The 18302-nt window shown below is 46.7% G+C and overlaps 1 protein-coding gene across 1 annotated transcript; it reads right to left on the reverse strand.

Annotated features, from left to right (window-relative positions):
• Positions 1 to 441: 441 nt before the first annotated feature.
• Positions 442 to 18011, reverse strand: cmtm4 (CKLF-like MARVEL transmembrane domain containing 4). Its single transcript, XM_027027614.2, has 4 exons — positions 17349 to 18011; positions 4189 to 4365; positions 1210 to 1308; positions 442 to 684 (listed from the first exon to the last, which is right to left on the reverse strand). Exons 1-4 carry the CDS (start codon positions 17490 to 17492, stop codon positions 526 to 528), a joined length of 579 nt encoding a protein of 192 aa, XP_026883415.2. The 5' UTR covers positions 17493 to 18011; the 3' UTR covers positions 442 to 525.
• Positions 18012 to 18302: the final 291 nt, after the last annotated feature.

The raw sequence follows: 18302 nt of genomic DNA on the forward strand, positions 1-18302 counted from the left end.
AGGTGGGGTGTGTGTGTGCGCGTGTGTGCGTGAGGTGGGGTGTGTGTGCGCGTGCGTGCGTGAGGTGGGGTGTGTGTGTGCGCGTGCGTGCGTGCGTGTGTGAGGTGGGGGGTGTGCGCGTGTGCGTGAGGTGGGGTGTGTGCGCGTGCGTGCGTGAGGTGGGGTGTGTGCGCGTGCGTGCGTGAGGTGGGGTCTGTGTGCGTGTGCGTGCATGCGTGAGGTGGGTGGGTGTGTGTGTGCGTGCGTGAGGTGGGGTGTGTGTGCGCGCGCGTGTGTGCGTGAGGTGGGGGGTGTGCGCGTGTGTGTGAGGTGGGGTCTGTGTGCGTGTGCGTGCATGCGTGAGGTGGGTGTGTGTGTGTGCGTGCGTGCATGCGTGAGGTGGGTGTGTGTGTGCGTGCGTGAGGTGGGGTGTGTGTGCGCGTGTGTGCGTGAGGTGGGGGGTGTGCGCGTGTGTGTGTGAGGTGGGGTCTGTGTGTGCGTGCATGCGTGAGGTGGGTGTAGTCTCTGGTGGTCTCGGAGGAGACGTTACTGAAGCTCTGGCTGTGTCTCCACCTCTCCGCGGGAAGCTGTGCGGGCACGCATGTACTCGCTGGCCTGCAGGGGGCACTGCTCTCCCAAACGCCTCCGTTGCACAGCCAGATATGTGTTCACACCATAAACCACCATCACCACAAAGCCGTAGATCTGAGAGAGAAGGACAGAAGCAGTGGGAGAACACGGATCAAACGGGCTCCCTGCCTGGTGTGAGGCGGACTGAACTCCTTCAGACCCTGTACACAATACACATACACAGTCACACACAGACACCACTATACATACAGGTACATGTGTAATCACTCACATGCAACCACACAAACACTAAAAAGTGGAAGTGGTCTGTGATATTTGAGCAGCAATGATGAATGTGTCTCTACTGACGGATCAGAGCTAAATGTAGTACACCACTTCCTGAAACATAACCATATACCCTACACTCTATACCCTAGTCCTGAGAGTCTGCTCCAGGGAGTCTGAGCTCCACACAACTGTCTCACAGTCGCCCAGAGCATAACAGTGCAGTTCCATAAAGTCACCACACGGGGGAAGTAGCGCACCAGCACGGCGGTTACATCAGAACTGCTAGGGCAAGACACTTTAATACAGCTGTAATTGGAACATAATGGTCTCTGTGCATGTTCTGCGTATTAGGAGCTTGAAAGGTGTCATTACCACAGCGAGGATCTCGGCTCCGTTCTGGTGGTTGAGAGCTGCCAAGACCACAGAGGCCAGGAAGAAGGAGACAGTGCAGCTGGCAGTGCTAACCAGGTCCTGCACAGAGAGAGAGACAGACGTTCAGTGAGACAGGCATACAACCAGATCCACACACACACAGGTACATACAGTATAACCATGTTTAAAGCAGATACTCTTTTGAACATTTCATTACAGACAATTTTCTTTAACACATGTACTTGTGCAATGAAATGATGAATGACAAAGTTAAAGGTGAAAGAGGAAAGTCAAAGGTGGGCTATGGTTGAAAAGCGCAGTTTCAAAACATCGCTAACGGGACGCCCAAACCTCAGTACTTGCATAACAAAGCCTCATTCCTATATCATAAGGCCTCATTCTTAGAGTTTTCAAACAAAGTGAGTTTATATCTGGAACTGAACCCCACAATCCTGACAATCGCATCAGTTTTTATAGGTTTTTTTGGGTTTATTAACCAGTTGTTGTGTTTTTCATGTGTTTGCATATGTGCAGGTGCATGTATGTGTGCGTGTGGTGTGTGCATGTATGTGTGTGTGTGTGTGTGTGTGCGTGTGTGTGAAACTCTAGCTGGGCTCTGTGCTGAGCTGTAGTGCATGTCCTGCTCAGAGGTCTGCTGTGTCCCTAGAAAGGGAGAACAATGGAATGACCAATCAATGAAGCCCATTATCCAAGTGATGAAGCCCAGGGTAAACAGCCAGCGCACTCATACACTCACTCACACACACACACAATCAAGTAGAGGACAGAATGGCTATAGCTAAATGGTTGGCCTAATGTGACCAGGGCATGGTCACCCATGTGACTGAAAACATGATAACAGCAACTGCCCACGTGAGGTCACATGATATTCCCAACCCCCGTCTCTAAGTTTCCGACAATGCATTCCTGTCCATGACACAGCACTGAGAGAACTACACACACACACACACACACACACACACACAGAGCACATTGTAGCAGGTTGTGAGCGGAGATGTTTACTCTGGGTCACACAGCACTTTGGGCGCTGCCTCTTGGCAGAGCACTCACTACCTGAGACAACATGGAGGTCATAACCACACACCTCCAAACATCACACTGCTGTCTCTAACAGCAGCTCCACCCCTGTGCTACACAGATCAGCACCAACTGGCTACTTCTACCAGCTGTGGCTCTGTCTGCGAGGACCCAACCCCTGTACTCAGATCAGTCAGAACCACTGAACCAATACCAACACACCATCAGTGGCACACTCACTCTCTCGTAGAACAGGACAGAGCAGTCTAACAGGCCCACAGTGGGGACACAACACAACACTGATTTCCTTCTGAATTCTACTTGAGGTTAAATGTGGTGTTTGGATATTTTCAATGTGCAGTGATGTGCAGAGTGAGAATGTGTGTCTACATGAAGAGATCACACATGTGGTCCGAAAACCAGCCGAAGGAAAAGGGCGGAGCCTTGCTGTCTGAGAATGACGGGCAGAGGACGCAACCCAGACAGGGTGTCAAATCTTCCTGTTCCTGTGCTCCTCACAGTCTCTCCTGGATTCCACACCCTTCATCTACACACTCAAATCCATGAGACTGCATTGTAGTGTGTGGAAACGCCTAGTTGAAGAGCATAAGAGAACATCTCTACCATGTTGTGTTGATGTGACACATGCACCTGGTATTCTTGGCTGAGATAAACGAGGAGATTTAGTGGAGTACGAATCTCAGTTCTGGAGTTTGGAATGACTGAGCAATGCCTGCTCTGCAGGTCATAGTGAGTTCCCCGCTGCTGTAGGCAACAGAAAATCTTCAGACCCAGATCATGTGAACAGGACAAAGTTCAGAGAAGAAAAAACTATAAACAACACAGTATTTCTCGAGCCTGGCCAGGAAAAAACGTCCTGGAGTTTGAGAAAGGTGCTATATAAGTGTGACTAATAATAATAATAATAAAACGTGACTAAGGTGGCACCAAGATGCCTTCCTTGTGATATGCTCAGATTCTGAGGGTGTAACCTTAGTCTACAGTGTACTCCGGGGGTGGAGCTATAGCAGGCAAATACCTCCCAGCAGGTAGACGGAGTGTGCACAGCCCCGCCTCCCATAAGTCAATCCAATACCAATACCAAACACGACCCACCATCAGCCAACACGTACACAGTCAAACTCCCACTCTGCAGAAAATCAGTCTGGCCCTGCAGACATTTTGGAGGCTCCTTCTTTGGGACACCAGCCACAGTCAACACAGAAATTACGTGGGGAATTTTGACTTGAATTCTGTTTACCTACTCCACTAAGTCACAGAAAAGCCCCTAAACAGCTCGGAGGAGCCAGAGTGCCGTAGGCAGCTACCAACCCCGGGGTACAAAAGGGGGCATGACACACTATGGCCCCTCCCACAGCCTCTCTCTCACAGCCTCCTGATCTGTTCCAAAATAACCACAGTTTAGACACGTTTGTCAACATTACAATCCTATCAGGCAGCCATCACTTCCCTATTACCATATAGGGTTAGGATTACAGGTATAGAGATAGGGTTAAAGGATTAGAGTTAATGTTAGGGTTAGGATTATAGGTATAGAGATAGGGTTAAAGGATTAGAGTTAATGTTAGGGTTAGGATTACAGGTATAGAGATAGAGTTAAAGGGTTAGAGTTAATGTTAGGATTACAGGTATAGAGATAGAGTTAAAGGGTTAGAGTTAATGTTAGGGTTAGGATTATAGGTATAGAGATAGGGTTAAAGGGTTAGAGTTAATGTTAGGGTTAGGATTATAGGTATAGAGATAGGGTTAAAGGGTTAGAGTTAATGTTAGGGTTAGGATTATAGGTATAGAGATAGGGTTAAAGGGTTAGAGTTAATGTTAGGGTTAGGGTTATAGGTATAGAGATAGGATTAAAGGGTTAGAGTTAATGTTAGGGTTAGGGTTATAGGGTTACGGTGAGGGTTACAGGGTTGTTCATACCGTTAGACTCCAGTTGACTTGCGGGACTTTGGTGTGCAGGTTCAGGCCGAAGATGAGGAGGAAGACGCCCGTCACAATGAAGGTGCTGCAGCTGACAAACTCGAAGAGGTAGATGGCAGAGCAGGGGGAACACGTCATCACCGTCTCAATGCAGATGAAGGCCATTAAAGACAGGATCTATGGGGAGAGAGCGAGACCGGATCTGTGGGGAGACAGCGAGACCGGATCGTGGGGAGAGAGCGAGACTGGATCTGTGGGGAGAGAGCGAGACCCAACACTTGAAGGCTCAAACCCATATAACCTTTGACCTTTAGATCAACAAATGGTCCCAAAAACAGAACCCGAATCCACTCTTACACAATCTTTAGTGTAGAGTACTGTGGGGTTTGCGCAGTATTGTGATGTGTGTACGTGTACGTGCGCGCAGTATTGTGATGTGTGTGCACAGTATTGTGGTGTGTGTGTGTGTGTGCATGTGTGTGCATGAGCAATATTGTGGTGTGTGTGTGTGCACGCGTATTTTGGTGTGTGTGTGTGCCTGCAGTATTGTGGTGTGTGTGTGTGTGTGCGTGCAGTATTGCAATGTGTGTGTGTGTGCATGCAGTATTGCAATGTGTGTGTGTGTGCATGCAGTATTGCAATGTGTGTGTGTGTGCGTGCATGCAGTATTGCAATGTGTGTGTGTGTGCGTGCATGCAGTATTGCAATGTGTGTGTGTGTGCGTGCGTGCAGTATTGCAATGTGTGTGTGTGTGCGTGCGTGTGTGCAGTATTGCGGTGTGTGTGCCTGCAGTATTGCGGTGTGTGTGTGTGTGTGTGTGTGTGTGTGTGTGTGTGTGTGTGCACGTGCAGTATTATGTGTGTGTGTGTGTGTGTGTGTGTGTGTGCACGTGCAGTATTGTGTGTGCGTGCGTGCAATATTGTGTGCGCATGCATGCAGTATTGTGTGTGTGTGCGCAGTATTGCGATGTACGTATGCGTGTGCGCGTGCAGTATTGCGGTGTGTGTGTGTGTGTGTGTGTGTGTGTGTGTGTGTGTGTGCACGTGCAGTATTATGTATGTGTGTGTGTGTGTGTGTGTGTGTGCACGTGCAGTATTGTGTGTGCGTGCGTGCAATATTGTGTGCGCATGCATGCAGTATTGTGTGTGTGTGCGCAGTATTGCGATGTACGTATGCGTGTGCGCGTGCAGTATTGCGGTGTGTGTGTGTGTGTGCGCGTGTAGTATTGCGATGTGTGTGTGTGCGTGCGTGCAGTATTGTGATGTGTGTGTGTGCGTGCAGTATTGCGATGTGTGTGTGTGTGTGTGTGTGCCTGCAGTATTGCGATGTGTGTGTGTGTGTGTAGTGTGGTGTGTGTGTGTAGTATTGTGGTGTGTGTGTGTGTGTAGTCTTGTGGTGTGTGTGTGTAGTATTGTGGTGTGTGTGTGTAGTGTGGTGTGGTGGGTGTGTAGTATTGTGGTGTGGTGGGTGTGTAGTATTGTGGTGTGTGTGTGTGTAGTATTGTGTTGTGTGTGTGTAGTATTGTGTTGTGTGTGTGTAGTATTGTGGTGTGTGTGTGTAGTATTGTGGTGTGTAGTATTGTGGTGTGTAGTATTGTGGTGTGTGTGTGTGTGTAGTATTGTGGTGGGTGTGTGTGTAGTATTGTGTTGTGTGTGTGTAGTATTGTGGTGTGTGCGTGTGTAGTATTGTGGTGTGTGTGTGTGTGCGTGTGTAGTATTGTGGTGTGTGTGTGTAGTATTGTGGTGTGTGTAGTATTGTGGTGTGTGTGCGCGTGTAGTATTGTGGTGTGTGTGTGCGTGTAGTATTGTGGTGTGTAGTATTGTGGTTTGTGTGTGTGCGTGTAGTATTGTGGTGTGTAGTATTGTGGTGTGGGTGTGTGTAGTATTGTGGTGTGTGTGGGTGTGTAGTGTGGTGTGTGTAGTATTGTGGTGTGTGGGTGTGTAGTGTGGTGTGCGTGTGTAGTATTGTGGTGTGTGTGTGTAGTATTGTGGTGTGTGTGTGCGTGTAGTATTGTGGTGTGGGTGTGTGTAGTATTGTGGTGTGTGTAGTATTGTGTGTGTGTGTAGTATTGTGGTGTGTGTGTGCGTGTAGTATTGTGGTGTGTGTGTGCGTGTAGTATTGTGGTGTGTAGTATTGTGGTTTGTGTGTGTGCGTGTAGTATTGTGGTGTGTAGTATTGTGGTGTGGGTGTGTGTAGTATTGTGGTGTGTGTGTGCGCGTGTAGTATTGTGGTGTGTGGGTGTGTAGTATTGTGGTGTGTGGGTGTGTAGTATTGTGGTTTGTGTGTGTGCATGTAGTACTGTGGTGTGTAGTATTGTGGTGTGGGTGTGTGTAGTATTGTGGTGTGTGTGTGCGCGTGTAGTATTGTGGTGTGTGGGTGTGTAGTATTGTGGTGTGTGTGTGTGTGTAGTATTGTGGTGTGGGTGTGTGTAGTATTGTGGTGTGTGTAGTATTGTGGTGTGTGTGTGTAGTATTGTGGTGTGTGTGTGTAGTATTGTGGTGTGGTTGTGTAGTGTGGTGTGTGTGTGTAGTATTGTGGTGTGTGTGTGCGTGTAGTATTGTGGTGTGTGTGCGCGTGTAGTATTGTGGTGTGTGTAGTATTGTGGTGTGTGCGCGTGTAGTATTGTGGTGTGTGTAGTATTGTGGTGTGTGTGTGCGCGTGTAGTATTGTGGTGTGTGTGTGCGTGTAGTATTGTGGTGTGTAGTATTGTGGTTTGTGTGTGTGCGTGTAGTATTGTGGTGTGTGTGTAGTATTGTGGTGTGTGTGTGCGTGTAGTATTGTGGTGTGTGGTTGTGTAGTGTGGTGTGTGTGTGTAGTATTGTGGTGTGTGTGTGCGTGTAGTATTGTGGTGTGTGTGTGCGCGTGTAGTATTGTGGTGTGTGTAGTATTGTGGTGTGTGCGCGTGTAGTATTGTGGTGTGTGTAGTATTGTGGTGTGTGTGTGCGCGTGTAGTATTGTGGTGTGTGTGTGCGTGTAGTATTGTGGTGTGTAGTATTGTGGTTTGTGTGTGTGCTTGTAGTATTGTGGTGTGTAGTATTGTGGTTTGTGTGTGTGCTTGTAGTATTGTGGTGTGTGTGTGCGTGTAGTATTGTGGTGTGTGTGTGCGTGTAATATTGTTGTGTGTAGTATTGTGGTGTGTGTGTGTGTGTGCGCGTGTAGTATTGTGGTGTGTGTGTGCGCGTGTAGTATTGTGGTGTGTGTGTGCGCGTGTAGTATTGTGGTGTGTGTGTGCGTGTAGTATTGTGGTGTGTGTAGTATTGTGGTGTGTGCGTGTGTAGTATTGTGGTGTGTGCGCGTGTAGTATTGTGTGTGTAGTATTGTGGTGTGTGTGTAGTATTGTGGTGTGTGCGTAGTATTGTGGTGTGTGCGTGTGTAGTATTGTGGTGTGTGCGTGTGTAGTATTGTGGTGTGTGTGTGTGTAGTATTGTGGTGTGTGTGTGTGTAGTATTGTGGTGTGTGTGTGTAGTATTGTGTTTGTGTAGTATTGTGGTGTGTTTGTGTAGTATTGTGGTGTGTGTGTGTAGTATTGTGGTGTGTGTGTGTGTAGTATTGTGGTGTGTGTGTGTGTAGTATTGTGGTGTGTGTGTGTGTGTGTTTGTGTAGTATTGTGGTGTGTGTGTGTGTAGTATTGTGGTGTGTGTGTGTGTTTGTGTAGTATTGTGGTGTGTGTGTAGTATTGTGTAGTATTGTGGTGTGTGTGTAGTATTGTGGTGTGTGTGTGTGTTTGTGTAGTATTGTGGTGTGTGTGTGTGTGTTTGTGTAGTATTGTGGTGTGTGTGTAGTATTGTGTTTGTGTAGTATTGTGGTGTGTGTGTAGTATTGTGTTTGTGTAGTATTGTGGTGTGTGTGTAGTATTGTGTTTGTGTAGTATTGTGGTGTGTGCGTGTAGTATTGTGGTGTGTAGTATTGTGGTTTGTGTGTGTGCGTGTAGTATTGTGGTGTGTAGTATTGTGGTTTGTGTGTGTGCTTGTAGTATTGTGGTGTGTAGTATTGTGGTTTGTGTGTGTGCTTGTAGTATTGTGGTGTGTGTGTGCGTGTAGTATTGTGGTGTGTGTGTGCGTGTAATATTGTTGTGTGTAGTATTGTGGTGTGTGTGTGTGTGTGCGCGTGTAGTATTGTGGTGTGTGTGTGCGCGTGTAGTATTGTGGTGTGTGTGTGCGCGTGTAGTATTGTGGTGTGTGTGTGCGTGTAGTATTGTGGTGTGTGTAGTATTGTGGTGTGTGCGTGTGTAGTATTGTGGTGTGTGCGCGTGTAGTATTGTGTGTGTAGTATTGTGGTGTGTGCGTAGTATTGTGGTGTGTGTAGTATTGTGGTGTGTGCGTGTGTAGTATTGTGGTGTGTGTGTGTGTAGTATTGTGGTGTGTGTGTGTGTAGTATTGTGGTGTGTGTGTGTAGTATTGTGTTTGTGTAGTATTGTGGTGTGTTTGTGTAGTATTGTGGTGTGTGTGTGTAGTATTGTGGTGTGTGTGTGTGTAGTATTGTGGTGTGTGTGTGTGTAGTATTGTGGTGTGTGTGTGTGTGTGTTTGTGTAGTATTGTGGTGTGTGTGTGTGTAGTATTGTGGTGTGTGTGTGTGTTTGTGTAGTATTGTGGTGTGTGTGTAGTATTGTGTAGTATTGTGGTGTGTGTGTAGTATTGTGGTGTGTGTGTGTGTTTGTGTAGTATTGTGGTGTGTGTGTGTGTTTGTGTAGTATTGTGGTGTGTGTAGTATTGTGTTTGTGTAGTATTGTGGTGTGTGTGTAGTATTGTGTTTGTGTAGTATTGTGGTGTGTGTGTGTAGTATTGTGGTGTGTAGTATTGTGGTGTGTGTGTGTAGTATTGTGGTGTGTAGTATTGTGGTGTGTGTGTGTGTGCGTGTAGCATTGTGGTGTGTAGTATTGTGGTGTGTGTGTGTGTGTAGCATTGTGGTGTGTAGTATTGTGGTGTGTGTGTGTGTAGCATTGTGGTGTGTAGTATTGTGGTGTGTGTGTATGTGTGTAGTATTGTGGTGTGTAGTATTGTGGTGTGTGTGTGTAGTATTGTGGTGTGTAGTATTGTGGTGTGTGTGTGTGTAGTATTGTGGTGTGTAGTATTGTGGTGTGTGTGTGTAGTATTGTGGTGTGTAGTATTGTGTGTGTAGTATTGTGGTGTGTAGTATTGTGTGTGTAGTATTGTGGTGTGTAGTATTGTGTGTGTAGTATTGTGGTGTGTAGTATTGTGGTGTGTAGTATTGTGGTGTGTGTGTGTGTGTAGTATTGTGGTGTGTAGTATTGTGGTGTGTGTGTGTGTGTAGTATTGTGGTGTGTAGTATTGTGGTGTGTGTGTGTGTGTAGTATTGTGGTGTGTAGTATTGTGGTGTGTGTGTGTGTGTAGTATTGTGGTGTGTAGTATTGTGGTGTGTGTGTGTGTGTAGTATTGTGGTGTGTAGTATTGTGGTGTGTGTGTGTGTGTAGTATTGTGGTGTGTAGTATTGTGGTGTGTGTGTGTGTGTAGTATTGTGGTGTGTAGTATTGTGGTGTGTGTGTGCGTGTAGTATTGTGGTGTGTAGTATTGTGGTGTGTGTGTGTGTGTAGTATTGTGGTGTGTAGTATTGTGGTGTGTGTGTGTGTGTAGTATTGTGGTGTGTAGTATTGTGGTGTGTGTGTGTGTGTAGTATTGTGGTGTGTAGTATTGTGGTGTGTGTGTGTGTGTAGTATTGTGGTGTGTAGTATTGTGGTGTGTGTGTGTGTGTAGTATTGTGGTGTGTAGTATTGTGGTGTGTGTGTGTGTGTAGTATTGTGGTGTGTAGTATTGTGGTGTGTGTGTGTGTGTAGTATTGTGGTGTGTAGTATTGTGGTGTGTGTGTGTGTGTAGTATTGTGGTGTGTAGTATTGTGGTGTGTGTGTGTGTGTAGTATTGTGGTGTGTAGTATTGTGGTGTGTGTGTGTGTGTAGTATTGTGGTGTGTAGTATTGTGGTGTGTGTGTGTGTGTAGTATTGTGGTGTGTAGTATTGTGGTGTGTGTGTGTGTGTAGTATTGTGGTGTGTAGTATTGTGGTGTGTGTGTGTGTGTAGTATTGTGGTGTGTAGTATTGTGGTGTGTGTGTGTGTGTAGTATTGTGGTGTGTAGTATTGTGGTGTGTGTGTGTGTGTAGTATTGTGGTGTGTAGTATTGTGGTGTGTGTGTGTGTGTAGTATTGTGGTGTGTAGTATTGTGGTGTGTGTGTGTGTATAGTATTGTGGTGTGTAGTATTGTGGTGTGTGTGTGTGTGTGTAGTATTGTGGTGTGTAGTATTGTGGTGTGTGTGTGTGTGTAGTATTGTGGTGTGTAGTATTGTGGTGTGTGTGTGTGCGTGTAGTATTGTGGTGTGTAGTATTGTGGTCTGTGTGTGTAGTATTGTGGTGTGTGGGTGTGTAGTGTGGTGTGTGGGTGTGTGTGTTTGTGTAGTATTGTGGTGTGTGTGTGTGCGTGTAGTATTGTGGTGTGTAGTATTGCGGTGTGTGCGCGTAGTATTGCGGTGTGTGCGCGTAGTATTGCGGTGTGTGCGCGTAGTATTGCGGTGTGTGCGTGTGTGTGCGCGTAGTATTGTGGTGTGTGCGTGTAGTATTGTGGTGTGTGTGTGCGTGTAGTATTGTGGTGTGTGCGCGTGTAGTATTGTGTGTGTAGTATTGTGGTGTGTGCGTAGTATTGTGGTGTGTGTAGTATTGTGGTGTGTGCGTGTGTAGTATTGTGGTGTGTGTAGTATTGTGGTGTGTGTAGTATTGTGGTGTGTGTGTGTGTAGTATTGTGGTGTGTGTGTGTGTAGTATTGTGGTGTGTGTGTGTGTGTAGTATTGTGGTTTGTGTTTGTGTAGTATTGTGGTGTGTGTGTGTAGTATTGTGGTGTGTGTGTGTGTAGTATTGTGGTGTGTGTGTGTGTAGTATTGTGTGTGTGTGTGTAGTATTGTGGTGTGTGTGTGTGTGTTTGTGTAGTATTGTGGTGTGTGTGTGTGTAGTATTGTGGTGTGTGTGTGTGTTTGTGTAGTATTGTGGTGTGTGTGTAGTATTGTGGTGTGTGTGTGTGTTTGTGTAGTATTGTGGTGTGTGTGTGTGTTTGTGTAGTATTGTGGTGTGTGTGTAGTATTGTGTTTGTGTAGTATTGTGGTGTGTGTGTAGTATTGTGTTTGTGTAGTATTGTGGTGTGTGTGTAGTATTGTGTTTGTGTAGTATTGTGGTGTGTGTGTGTGCGTGTAGCATTGTGGTGTGTAGTATTGTGGTGTGTGTGTGTGCGTGTAGCATTGTGGTGTGTAGTATTGTGGTGTGTGTGTGTGTGTAGCATTGTGGTGTGTAGTATTGTGGTGTGTGTGTGTGTGTAGCATTGTGGTGTGTAGTATTGTGGTGTGTGTGTGTAGCATTGTGGTGTGTAGTATTGTGGTGTGTGTGTGTGTAGCATTGTGGTGTGTAGTATTGTGGTGTGTGTGTGTAGTATTGTGGTGTGTAGTATTGTGGTGTGTGTGTGTAGTATTGTGGTGTGTAGTATTGTGGTGTGTGTGTGTAGTATTGTGGTGTGTAGTATTGTGGTGTGTGTGTGTGTGTAGTATTGTGGTGTGTAGTATTGTGGTGTGTGTGTGTGTATAGTATTGTGGTGTGTGTGTGTGTGTAGTATTGTGGTGTGTAGTATTGTGGTGTGTGTGTGTGCGTGTAGTATTGTGGTGTGTAGTATTGTGGTGTGTGGGTGTAGTATTGTGGTGTGTGGGTGTGTAGTGTGGTGTGTGGGTGTGTGTGTTTGTGTAGTATTGTGGTGTGTGTGTGTGCGTGTAGTATTGTGGTGTGTAGTATTGCGGTGTGTGCGCGTAGTATTGCGGTGTGTGCGCGTAGTATTGCGGTGTGTGCGCGTAGTATTGCGGTGTGTGCGTGTGTGTGCGCGTAGTATTGTGGTGTGTGCGTGTAGTATTGTGGTGTGTGCGTGTGTGCGTGTGCGCGTAGTATTGTGGTGCGTGTAGTATTGTGGTGTGTGCGTGTGTGTGTGCGCGTAGTATTGTGGTGCGTGTGTGCGTAGTATTGTGGTGCGTGTGTGCGTGGTATTGTGGTGCGTGTGTGCGTGGTATTGTGGTGCGTGTGTGCGTGGTATTGTGGTGCGTGTGTGCGTGGTATTGTGGTGCGTGTAGTATTGTGGTGTGTGCGTGTGTGTGTGCGCGTAGTATTGTGGTGCGTGTGTGCGTACGTGGTATTGTGGTGCGTGTGTGCGTACGTAGTATTGTGGTGTGTGTGTGTGCGTAGTATTGTGACCATCCTCATCACTGTTCAGGTGACAGGTTTTCAGCAGTTAAGAGTAGTTGCCCAAACACTGACAGTTGCCAGACATCCATCATATTCTCTCTCTCTCTCTCTCTCTCTCTCTCTCTCTCTCTCTCTACTGCAGCCTAAACCTTCACAGTCCCTGTTGAATTAGGCCAGTGTAACCTCTCAGTGTAATCTGAGCACACTTAAACACGCCAATTCCAAATGTTCCCATTGAGTGTCCGTGTAAAAGATCTCACACAGGCTGACAGCAAATTTGTTTTGCAGCTCATCTTCCAGCATCCTAATCCCAGTTAAGACCCACCACAGTTCTCCAGCAATCCCAGTACAGAAAAACATATTGATGACACATTTCTGTTGGGAACAAAGCAAGCCAATATCTGAAACACATCTCTGAGGAGATGATAAGCGTTTGAAATGGAGGTGGGGTGAGGTTCTCCACCATCTCCAGCACAACAGTTGACTGACAGCACGAGGATGCTGAGCCTTCTCCATGGCAACACTGGCATATTATGCAAATTACATTTTAGCATTTTCAAACAATATCTCAGTGCGTCTTAGCAGTAATGATGCCAGCGTGCTGTGACGGAGGAGAGGTTGATGACTACAGAGGCACTACACAAGACTTACAAAGTCTACAAAGTGTTTTATAGTAATAACGGCTCACTGAGCCTGTAGCAGAAAATTTGTTTGGTTTTTTTGCAGGTCTCCAAGGTCACTAAACTGAAAGACTCCTCAGTTACTCAACCCATTTCACAATCCACAACCCCGAGTTTTACACACCAGTGACTGTGAATTCTCACACAGGGGTGATTATGAACAACAGGACCCTAGATGGGTCAATTCTATTATAAATAATTAACTGAACATATTACATTAGAAGATTAAAGCTCCAACACTCAGTACAGATTTGGCTGACATGGTCAAACTAACACCTGACTGCTGACAGATGCTGTTTGGCTAGAGTGAACAGTCCTGACTGGGCAGACTGGTTTGCATGTATAATGCTTCTCCTCTATCTGCATCATTTTAATAAGAGCTGATGTAAGCCCCTCTCCTCAGATAGCAGTCACAGAGGGGAGAGGCTGTACTGTGAGTGGTACTCACTCACTCACACACACACACACACCCTAATCCTTAACCCTGAATCCTTAACCTATAACCCCTAATCCTTAAACCATAACCCCTATCCCTTAACCCATAGCACATAAGCCCTCATCCTTAAACCCTATCCCCTAACCAGCACTAAAAGGAACATTTCTGGCCTTTATAGTTTTTGAAATGAGAGTTCAGCAGTTTATTTTAAAAGCAGTTTTCCTTTGGAGACCACGAAATATCTTTAAAATGCCAGACATATCACAGTGAACACATTTAGCACCCATAAAGAGAGCTGCACAGAACACACATCCACACAAACACTCCCCATACACTCAAAAACAGAAGCCAAATGCAGTCATAAGAGATGTGCTGAGGTCTCCTGAACTCCCTGCCTGATGTCTCGTAGTACCAGAGGTGGCTATTCAGTCTCTGCCCACAGCCTCTGCATCCTTGCTATACAGCACCTCAGTGCACTGACCAGACTCTGCCCACAGCTTGAGCGGATGAGGTAATGCCTGCAGCCAGTCACAGAGTAGGCCTTACCTTGCACACACAGAGAGAGGCCAGACTGACGTGGGCACGTAACGATTATGTATCAGATCACCCCTGCATCAGAGAGCCCTATTCTTCTCCTGGAGGTCTGAGGTCCTGGTATTGGCTGGGTGGAGTCGGGTTGCAGCTGAGACCATCTGTTGTGGCCAGATGGGGTGGAAAGGCTGGCCATCAGCGCTGGGCCACCGTGGTCTCCCCACCCACAGGGAGTCAGCCTGTCCACACGTTACACGTTCTCCAGCGTACACGTTTCCAACATACACCAATTGCACTCACCCCCCTCTAGAGTTAAGATGGAGTGTGTGTGTGTGTGTGTGTGTGTGTGTGTGTGTGTGTGTGTGTGTGTGTGAGACTACTGTAAGATGGAGAAGGCTGCAGGAGTTTCCATGAATGGCCACACATACACACACGCTTCTGGAAAACCCATTTCCATGTACCATACAGAAATAATATTCAGCATTTCCTTAGTAAAACATTTATTGTAAAACTCTTTATTTTATTCTTTCAAGGTCAGCTACCAAGGCCACCTGTATGTACACAAAACCATCCCATATCACACTTGGAGGCAAGAGGATCTCAAAACACAGGGCTTGAAAGCCAAGCCCTGACGCTGACTCAGCAAAAATGGTATCAAATCAGCAGAATGTGGCCGAATCAGGGACAAAGGAAGCAGGGTGGGGGTGGCGGCCTAGTTAAGACCCACCTCTGGACCAGCCCATGTGCAGGTATACAGCCTCCTCAAACTGTTTCCCAGACAGGCAGTTCAGCTCTGGGGCAGTGACCAGATACACTGTGACAGATGGGTGGGTGTAGTGGTGTATACATTTCCCAGAGAGGCCATTACAAAGAACTCACATGCAGGGAGGAAATGTGACCTACCAGTTAACCTCCTCATATGGGAGGCTCTCCAAAGTGCCTGATTAAAAATATAGAATGGATGTTGGTATGTCTTCCAGCAGTACCAACATATTCAATTATATCTCATAAAATTCACTGAGTTACAGTAAAACAACCGATGATGTGATAGCACGCATTCCAAATTCATAAATCAGTGTACATGATCAGACTGCATCTGCAGATCAGCCTTTATCCTCCGGGTACTGCAGCACATCTGCAGATGGACACCATGTTTGTTCTCATCTCAGGCCAGAGACTCTGAGACTCTGAGAAGGTCAAGCCTGAACACCATCAGGAAACATGAAAAAACACCCTTGAACAACTATCTGGTAACACTCTTACTATAAACATAAATAAATATATAAGCTTTCAATACTGTACAGATGGTGTGGGCAGGCAGAACATTACCTGTAAGTCTCAGTATTGAGGAAAACCTGTTATGACACACAGAGAACACTGAGGTTAAATGCTAACGTCTACTAGCATACACGGTCATCCGTTTCAAACCCAGAGGGTTATGAACTGCTGGCCAACATTCAGAGTCATCAACTTTAGGGGCAACAGCTCTGGACTTTATAAAGGTCCAAAGATTTAGAATTTTAGATTCATGATTTGTTAATATTTCACAGTTCTTCCTCTTCCTTCATACATCATCCACCTGGGGGGGACACTTAATTGGGGACACAGGAGTTACACAGCAATTTCCAGCCCACAGGAATTTCTGTGAATGGCCAGGTACACACACAGGTGTCTGGAAAACACATTTACACACAAATTACAGAAATAATATTTAACCTTTCCTTACTAAAACATGTGCTGTAAAACTGTTTCTTTCAAGGCCAGATTGACTAATCTATATTCTTACATCCCAGTCTTACAGAACACAAAACAAACCAATAATATGAGTCCCCAGGTTCCTCAGGACTGTTAGCACTTGGTCGACCCGTTCCTCTGTCCTCTGACCCATCTAAGACAAACATCTTAGCTAAGATAAGACATCTCAGATAAGACAGGATGGGAGGACACAGAGCTGCTCTGGCAGAACCGATACATTTATACAGAGATGAACCCCTGGATGGGGACTATCCCAATGTTCTCTTTAAACCTGTGTCTGTTTTTACATCTGTTCCACATCTGGGTTCCCTACTAGTCTCTAGCAGCTGATGGGATGAGATGTCCCCTACCTGTCCTAGCTGAACTGGAATTCACTCTCATTAAGCTTTGACTAGAGTAGCATGGCACAATGGGGTATTTGTAACACCACAGTGCAGTGTTCAATGTATAATGTAAATGAAATAGCTGTGATGTGGATGAGCTGCATCCTTATAATGTGATATTCAAACATGACCATCCATGTGCATCCTGTACAGTCCAGATAAAACTGTCATGTTAGGCAGCCGTCCTACAGCAGGCAGGGTGGCAGAGGGCGTGCTGGAGGCCAGGGGCCTGGCTAGCTCTTGTAGCTGCTACTCTGAAGTTTTCTTTTGGCAGGGTGCATGAGCTCTAGCTTTAATGACTTCCTCAGTTTCACTGCACTCCCTGCTGTGATCACAGCCCCTCCCTGGTGAACGCAGCTCTATAAGCAAGCAGGAGGATCAGGACGGTCCCAGTCGCCACGGAGCAGAGTTAGCAGACCTCACTGAGCCATGGAATTGGTTTCATAAAGTTTATGGAGCCTGCTTTGCTAAACCAAAACAACAGTTTTAGTCAACTGTGAAGTTATATACAAATGTAAACATACTAAGATGATAAGGCTCTTTCACAAGTTACTTTGTCCCTAATTCATTCAGCCGCACAGAACCACACTACATTCAAGAGTCTTCTAACCTAGCATGCACCCAAATATCACACAAATATTAAACTCGATTATATTATTATAATACAATGTTCATTTCACTTACTAGGCTAACGCAGGTCACATTGGTCATTTACTAAAGCTCCAGCTCACCTTACATTTGATTGCTAATGCCTAACAGCAACCCGGTACACACAGTACTGCAATTTGTTGTATAAGACTTGCCCGCCCGCCCGCCCGCCCGCCCGCTCATATATATATATATATACATACATACACATACATACATACATATACATACACACACACACAGAGAGAAAGATATACAGAGAAACACATTGGACAGCTGATGAAGGACTTCTGGCCTGTTCCGTTTCTCTGGAAATAATGTACTGTTCTACAATTTTGAATCCCTCTCTCTCTCTCACACACACACACACACACACACACACACACACACACACACACACACACACACACCTGGTAACCCACATTCTGTGACTTGTAGCCTAAAACAAACTTGTATTTATCTATACAGCGGTTTATAGGCTGTAATGTCAATGCAGCTGAACGCAAACTTACCACTTCGACCGCTTTTAAAATACCAAAGTGGGATCTGAGATACTGCAGGTCGCACCTGACGCTCCCGAACACGTCCATGGAGCGCACGGGCTCGGTGGTGGGCTGGTACGGGCTGCTCGCGCCCGTGTCCTCGCTGCTCCTCATGGCCAAACCAACCCAGGCCTCGGCTCGCGTGACTTTTCGACTAAAACGATGCTCGGGCAAAGTGACCCTCGCAAGCTCGCGGTTCCGTGTCTAAGCTCTGAGAAGATCCAGCGCGCCTGTGCGCGATACTTCACCAGGCTACGCGCGGAGCACTAAACGTCTGGCCGCGTGAGAACTATTCGAGACCAAACGTGAAGCTCAGATGCTGAGAACCTGGTATCACGGCGCCGTTTCTCCCGAGCCCGGTGGTTCTGCACGGCTCGGACCGACCATCGCTCCGTGATTTCACCGCTGTTCAAAGCGAGCTCCCATCCGTTCTTGGTCTCGTGCTCGTTTTTGGACACGTTCATGGAGTAAACAGAAATCCCACGCCAACCGACCACGCGACTCCTGACATGTCCCTCTCCGTGTTAGTTTAAGACCCCGGTGTTGTGAGTCACGCGCCCCGCCCTCACGGCCCTCAGTCCTTTATTAACCGGGACAGAAGACACGCAGCGGCGTTCTGGCCTCGTGAGCACTGCGGACCATCCTCGGTACGTTCATCACAGACCAGCAGCGCGAGCACGTCGCGCTCAGCCGTGACGTTCCACACAGGTGCGCGCTCGCGTTTACGGACCTAAACCAGACTACATGCGCATCGGTACAGCGGACGGGGGTAACTTACACCAGTAACGACTCTGGTTCCAGATTAATGTTTCATGGATTTCAGTGTTTAGTCTGACATTAAAACGTTCCCAGAGTGCGTTGGCGCTGGCGGGCGTCTCCACCAGTCTAACTGGTGTTCGAGCGCTACTGGTTACCGCGTGCATA

The sequence above is a fragment of the Electrophorus electricus genome, chromosome 21 (assembly GCF_013358815.1).
Source record: "Electrophorus electricus isolate fEleEle1 chromosome 21, fEleEle1.pri, whole genome shotgun sequence".
Taxonomy (NCBI): domain Eukaryota; kingdom Metazoa; phylum Chordata; class Actinopteri; order Gymnotiformes; family Gymnotidae; genus Electrophorus; species Electrophorus electricus.